Source organism: Chenopodium album, chromosome 16, assembly GCF_948465745.1.
Source record: "Chenopodium album chromosome 16, dcCheAlbu1.1, whole genome shotgun sequence".
In the NCBI taxonomy this organism is placed as follows: Eukaryota; Viridiplantae; Streptophyta; class Magnoliopsida; order Caryophyllales; family Amaranthaceae; genus Chenopodium; species Chenopodium album.
This window is the reverse complement of record NC_137849.1, coordinates 4,219,683-4,226,539: the sequence shown is the minus strand read 5'-3', so window position 1 is coordinate 4,226,539 and position 6,857 is coordinate 4,219,683. Positions and strand designations below refer to the sequence as shown.

Here is a 6,857-nt window from a genome sequence, read left to right as displayed (position 1 = left end):
AAAAATAGAAAGAAATTCATAAAAAATAAGAAAACGTTTCTTTTACTACCTCCGTTATATATTAGTTGTAACTTTGAGTATTATTTTGTGAGAAATAAAATATTCCAAAGTTGCAACTAATATGTAACGGAGGTAGTATTTAATATGGTCACATTCGTTTATTTAAACATGAAAGGAGTTCGTATGAGTAATGCAAAAAGTCAAACTGCGTCAATTATTATAGGAGTATTATAAAACATTTATTTAAACATGTGGGAAAATTTGCAAATTGCAGCCATTTAAAGTTTGTATTTTGCAAATTGCAGCCATTTAAAAAAAAATTGCAAATTGCAGCCCAAAAGTTCGTATAAATTGTAAATTGCAGCCCAATTCAACTTTTTCATCGGTTTACATGTCGAAAAATCTTCGGTTAAGGTTTTAGGGGTCATTTCAGACCTTAAGGAACCGAATTGAGCTCAGAATTAGCAAAAAAATAACCCAAGTGCCTCGTTTTGCATAATTAAAATGTATCGATTAGTGAGAAACTGTAAAAATGAGACACTTACGTTATTTTTTTGCTAATTTCGAGCTCGATTCGGATCTTTAAGGACTAAAATGACCCCTAAAATCTTAACCGAAATTTTTTTGACATGTAAACCGATTCGAAGTTGAATTGGGCTGCGCTTTACAATTTATACGAACTTTTGGGCCGCAATTTGCAATTTTTTTTAAATAGCTGCAATTTGCAAAATATGAAATTTAAATGGCTGCAATTTGCAAATTTTCCAAACATGTGTTTTTATTATCTAACATAGGTGTATAGTACTACATACTTATAAATTTGGAAATGGTGAGTATATTTTAATGTGACCCACTTGCTCCAATTCTGCCATAAAACACGACAGGAAATTCCATTAATAGATCACACAACATAGCTATTTTCAGCAATCAATTTCCTAAAAAAAATTTGAAAAATAATCTCTTACTCGTATTATAAACATGGAGAATCAAATGTTTATTATGTTAATAGCAATAATAATATTCATGTATTATATGATAAAATCCATACAAAAAACATCACCAAAATCACCTCCATCCCCTCCAAAACTCCCCTTGATAGGCAACCTCCACCAAGTCGCATCCAAACACACACTCCCGCATCGCCGCTTTGCCGAGCTAGCGAAGCGATACGGGAGGGTGATGCAGCTTCAACTAGGCCAAGTGCCGACCATCATTGTGTCTTCCGCCGATATGGCTAAGGAAGTTATGAAAACTCATGACTCTGTCTTCTGTAATCGTCCTATTATTATGATTGCCAAAGAAGTGTTTTACGATTGCACCGATATCGGACTGGCTCCCTACGGCGAGTATTGGCGGAATGTACGTAAGATCTCCGTTCTCGAGCTCTTTACCTCCAAGCGAGTTCAGTCGTTTCAGCCCATTCGAGTCGAAGAGGTTACTAATCTCATCAACTCCTTAGCCTCCGAACAAGGCCGGGTTGTTGATCTCACCAGAAAAGCATTTTTTCTTTCTTGTGATACATTAACAAGGTTTGTATACATCATATTCTTCCTCTGTTATTTTTATTATTACTTGACTCGCTTTGACTTTTACAATATATATTCACCATCCTTCATTTGATTGCCTTTTATAAATTACATTTTTTTAACGATAAATTACGAGGACGGCCCCCCAACCTATTATATGAATGAGGGGTTGTGAGAAATAATCGAACTTGATAGAATATAAAACATAATTCTGGACGTCCACCATCAGTTTAAACTTTTGATTGAGTTGGACCTCTAACATGATATTGGAGTTAACATGACATAGTGGTCATAGATTCAAATCTCATCCACCCCCCCAACACCTTTAAGTGAAATCTGCATCCACACTTTAAGCCCGTTGATCTCATATGAGGGAGTATGATGGAGTATAAAACATAATCCTGACTTCGACCTGCTTAACTTTTGGTTGAGCTGGTCCTCTAACATAACCCTATCACTTGAGAGAGAGAGAGAGAGGGGGGGGGGGGAAAGGAGATGGAGGGACTAATTACATATATATTTATGTGAAATCTTGTTAGATTCATGACAATAAGCTAATGATAAATAAAGTTTTGTATTGACAAGTGAGATGAATGAAACAAATCAACTAAAATACTCTGTATAGGCGGAGCCAGAAATTTCATACTGGGGGGACAAATGGATTGGACATTGTATAATTTTTACAAAAATGTAGCAAAATAAATAAATAAATAAATAAAAAATCTTGACATATAGATAGTTAAATAGTATCCAATATATTTGCTCATACAATCCAAAACAATGAAAAAAAAAATTAATAAATTAGACACTTATCTATGAGGATAGTCATGTGTTTTTGGTTGGCAAGGTTTTTTTTGGGATCAAATTCTCCTTAGAATATTTCTTTGATTTGTGGGATAATCTATTATGTTTACTCTTTTTTTTCTCGGATTATGAGGAAGAAGTTAAACATCATATAAGTCAATTCTTCCTCCTCCGATGGTACTTATTAATTAGTACTTGAACCATTTATTTCCATATCATTTTATTTTTTTTTGAGTTTGTGGGAAATTAAATGAAGAAAATCATTTTTTTGGGATACCATTCTTTTAAACACAAATTGTCAAAGATCTTGTAGTTTTCCCATTGTCTTAGAATCGTTTGAATTGAGTGAACATTTGACATGTCATAATTGAATTAAAAAATATAAATCAATAATCAATCATCATATCATACAATTGAAATTATAAATAATATTTCTTTCAAAAAAAATTCTACATTTAACACAAATTAAAAAGTTACAACTGAACAACCCTAATTTTTTAATGTGCCTCAGTTTCTCATAGTGAAAAACAAAATATGTTTTTTCACATGGCATTTTCGTAAATAAACCAATAACTTTATTCAATTATAGAGCCCACAATAATAAAAAAGTTGTTGATTTATTCACGAAAATGTCCCATGAGAAACAAATTTCGTTTCTCAATATAAGAAACAAGGAATTTCCCTTTTTAATAAAGTAATAAATTCTATGATTCTATTTAAAACAAGTGTGTGATTTACATCTTAACAAAACAGCTTAAATAGTTTAAAATAATTCATACATACATATAAAAAATTAATGATCAAACAATTACAAATTGAATTTTTTTACAAGTGGGGGGTGGGGGGTGGGGAGTGTCTCCCCTTATACCCCTCTCCCTCCGCCCTTGATTATTTAAGTTGCAACAGAGGATATCCTTAAATTTGTTGCAAGTAATAAGAACAGAGGTAGTACATATTTCTCACATGCTGCATATATCCGAATACGAGTATACAATAATACAACTAATCAGTTATTTCAATTCATACATCAGGTCAGCTTTCAGTACGAAAGGCAACGAGCAAGAGCCATTCAGAAAATTATTATCAAGCGTTACGAAGCATTGTACGGGTTTCTGTATTGCAGACCTTTATCCGTCTATACCATTTCTTCACAGAATCAGTGGAATGAAAAGAAGTTTTCAAATAATTACTCAGGAAACAAATAGGATATTTGATCCTATTATTGAGGAACATAAATCTTATAAAACATTAGATCCAAAGGATGAAGATTTGGTTGATGTTCTTTTAAGACATCATGTGGATAATATCAATAATCCCGATCAATTTTCTATGACTACTGATAATATAAAAGGAGTTATAATGGTAAGTACAACTAATTGTTAATTTTCTTTGTTCATCGTTTGTAATTTATACGGGTGGTTATTTTTTTTTTGGGGGAAATTCTCTGTTTCTCATATTGAGAAACGAAATTTGTTTCTCATGAAGGCATCTTCGTGAATAAATCAACCATTTTTTTTATTATTGTGAGCTCCACAATTGAATAAAGTTGTTGGTTTACTTACGAAAATGTCATGTGATCCTTTTCTTTTTTAATTATTTGATTCATCTAACTAATTAAATATGTATTTTATATAGAATATCAACCTATTATACATTATTCTTTTCAAATAATTAAGTGGAGATAATCACGTTCAAATTTGTAAATAAAAGTGGAGATAATAATGTACAAAATTGTAAATATACAAAACAATTGAGAAAGGCAAAATGTTACTCCCTCCAACCCTAAATAACTAACACCTTGAACTTTTTTTTTACACTATTTATATATTAACTTTAACATAATATTTTATTATCATATAAAAATATATTCTATCATAAAATATGTTGTTAGACATATATTGATATAAAGTTTCATAATATAACCTTTTATATATATATATATATATATATATATATATATATATATATATATATATATATATATATATATATATATATATATATATATATATAATCTTCATTAATATTTAGTATACAAAAATAAAGTCAAAATATAGCATGTGTATAAAGTTTGACTGCATTATTTATTCTAAGTTAGACATATATTGATATAAAGATTCATAATAAAACTTTTTTTTAATAATTTTCATTAACATCTAGTTATATAAAAATAAAGTCAAAATATTGCATCGACAAGTTTGACTGTATTATTTATTCTAAACAACTAGAGGTTAGTGTATATATACAAGCCAATAAGTTCATTAATTTCATGTTTATTACCTTATTAATTGATTGGATTACTTGACGTCGAAATTCATAATGTTTATTCGCATGTTTAATTTATAGGAGCTACTTGGGGGAGGAACTGAAAATTCATCGTCAATGATTGAGTGGACAATGTCGGAACTCCTAAGAAACCCAACAACTTTAGAGAAGGCACAAGCTGAGGTACGACGAGTATACAAAGACATACAAGGGGCAGTTGATGAGTCGAGGTTAAACCAACTTACGTACTTAAAACATGTAATTAAAGAATCCTTACGACTACATCCTCCGGTTCCTCTTTTAGCTCCTAGAGAATCGATGGAGAGATGCCAAATATATCCGTATGACATTCCAGCAAAAACACGTGTCATTATTAATGTATGGGCTATTGGAAGGGATCCCGAGTATTGGCCTAAGCCTGAGAAGTTTTATCCCGAAAGGTTTGAAGATTCATTGGTAGATTACAAGGGAAGCAACTACGAGTTGCTTCCCTTTGGCGCGGGTAGGAGAGGGTGCCCTGGCATGGCATTAGGTGTAGCTATGGTTGAGCTACCACTTGCTATGTTGCTCTATCATTTCGATTGGAAGTTACCAGATGAAATGCAACCACAAGATCTAGACATGGATGAATCTTTTGGTTTGACAATGAAGAGGAAAAATCACTTGCTTGTAATTCCGACTCTTCATCCTTCTTCTAATCTGAAAACGGGGGGTTAATTAATGACCACTTAAGCATAATTAACTGCATGCTTGGAGCCACTTAAGTAATAATTACGCTTGCTTATTATGGATGGTTTGTGTACCATTGTTGTGTGTGTGTGTGTAGTGTGTGTTTCGTGAGCATTATATTATGGTGTAAAAGTAATTTCCAATTGCTTAAAATTCTAAATAATAAAAAGCTATTGTGATTTATGTAATTTCTCCAAAGATCACCCACTTAATTATCTAAAACACCTTGGCTTTTTCTATGCAAGGGGCGGACCATGAGCTTGCTTAGGCTCTCAAACTTGACCCCTCGGTACATAGAATTGTCATGTACTTCCTCCGTTCCGAATTAGATGACATAGTTTGACTTTGTACACTATTCACATAACTTGCTTTGACTTCATTTTATGATTTTGTTTTGAGATAAAGTAGTCAGGTGGGATCTTGTTAGATCCGTCTCAACATCTATCACGTAATCAAGGATATTTGCATTAGAAATTATGCATTGAATAGCATGTCTAAATGAAATGTGTCATCTATTATGAAACGAAGGAAGTATGTACTTAATAGGGTGTTATGCTGGTCCCCATATCCTCCGTAGAGAATAATTAGGGGGGCCATGTTCTCCGTTCTCATAGTGTGGGCTTCGATCACGATTGTTAACGTTCATGGTCCTAAAAACCATATTTCATCTTTATAGGTGAAGCCTTAATGGGTGATGAATCTGATGATGGTGCAGCAGCTGTTATGGTTTGGAGGCCATGTTTCAAACTAATTTCGGGAACACAAAGAACCATCCCTAACACTCATGTTGTGGTTGCCTCCGCGATTGTTAACATTAGGCCTTGGTAGAGACCTTCCCCATTTAATTTTCTAGCAACATCAAGGAAACTCTAGCTAAACTTTTTAAGCCCATTGGGATCTCACAACTGGAACTTGATTTTTTGGATCGCGCACAATGATGGTGAAGCAGTTCTAAATGGCATTCAATCGAGCTCAAGCTCGATGTAGAAAAGCTCAAGGCCTCATGGCATGTGCTAAGGGAGTATGGTAACATGACTAGCGTTGGTGTGTTGTTTTATGATGGATGAAATCATGAAATGAGAAAGAGGTCAATTCTAGAAGGAAAGACGACAACCCGTTTCGAATGTGAAAGGGGTGTAATGGTTGGATTTGGTCCAGGACTCACCACCATTGAGGCTCTTGCTTTGCGGAGTGTTCCTCTACACTCTCAATATTTGATAAACTGGCTCAATGGTGCATCCATATGTTGTGTTTTAAAATCTAGATGAAAGTGTTTGAAATTATGGCTCAACTACCAGGCTGTGCATCTAGCCCAATAACACCGGGCCTGTTAATCTAGAGGCCCTCCATAAATTAGAGGCCCATGTGTTTTTTTTTTTTTTTTTTTGTGGATAAATATAAAAGACAATAATATAGGCATGTACACTCTTTCCTTTTTCCCTCCCAGTAAATTTACTGTTGTTTTGTATCTTCAGTTAATTTGCCAATAATTATTTTGTTTTAGCAAATTTATGACTATGTTTCTTTTTTTTT

The 6,857-nt window shown here is 33.0% G+C and overlaps 1 protein-coding gene across 1 annotated transcript; it reads left to right on the top strand.

Moving 5' to 3' along the window:
- The first annotated feature begins 978 nt into the window (after positions 1-978).
- On the top strand, positions 979-5,430 carry LOC145584704 (desmethyl-deoxy-podophyllotoxin synthase-like). The gene is made up of 3 exons (XM_081641512.1): positions 979-1,529; positions 3,362-3,692; positions 4,677-5,430. The coding sequence occupies exons 1-3, from the start codon at positions 979-981 to the stop codon at positions 5,310-5,312; spliced, it is 1,518 nt and encodes a 505-aa protein (XP_081497638.1). The 3' UTR covers positions 5,313-5,430.
- Positions 5,431-6,857: the final 1,427 nt, after the last annotated feature.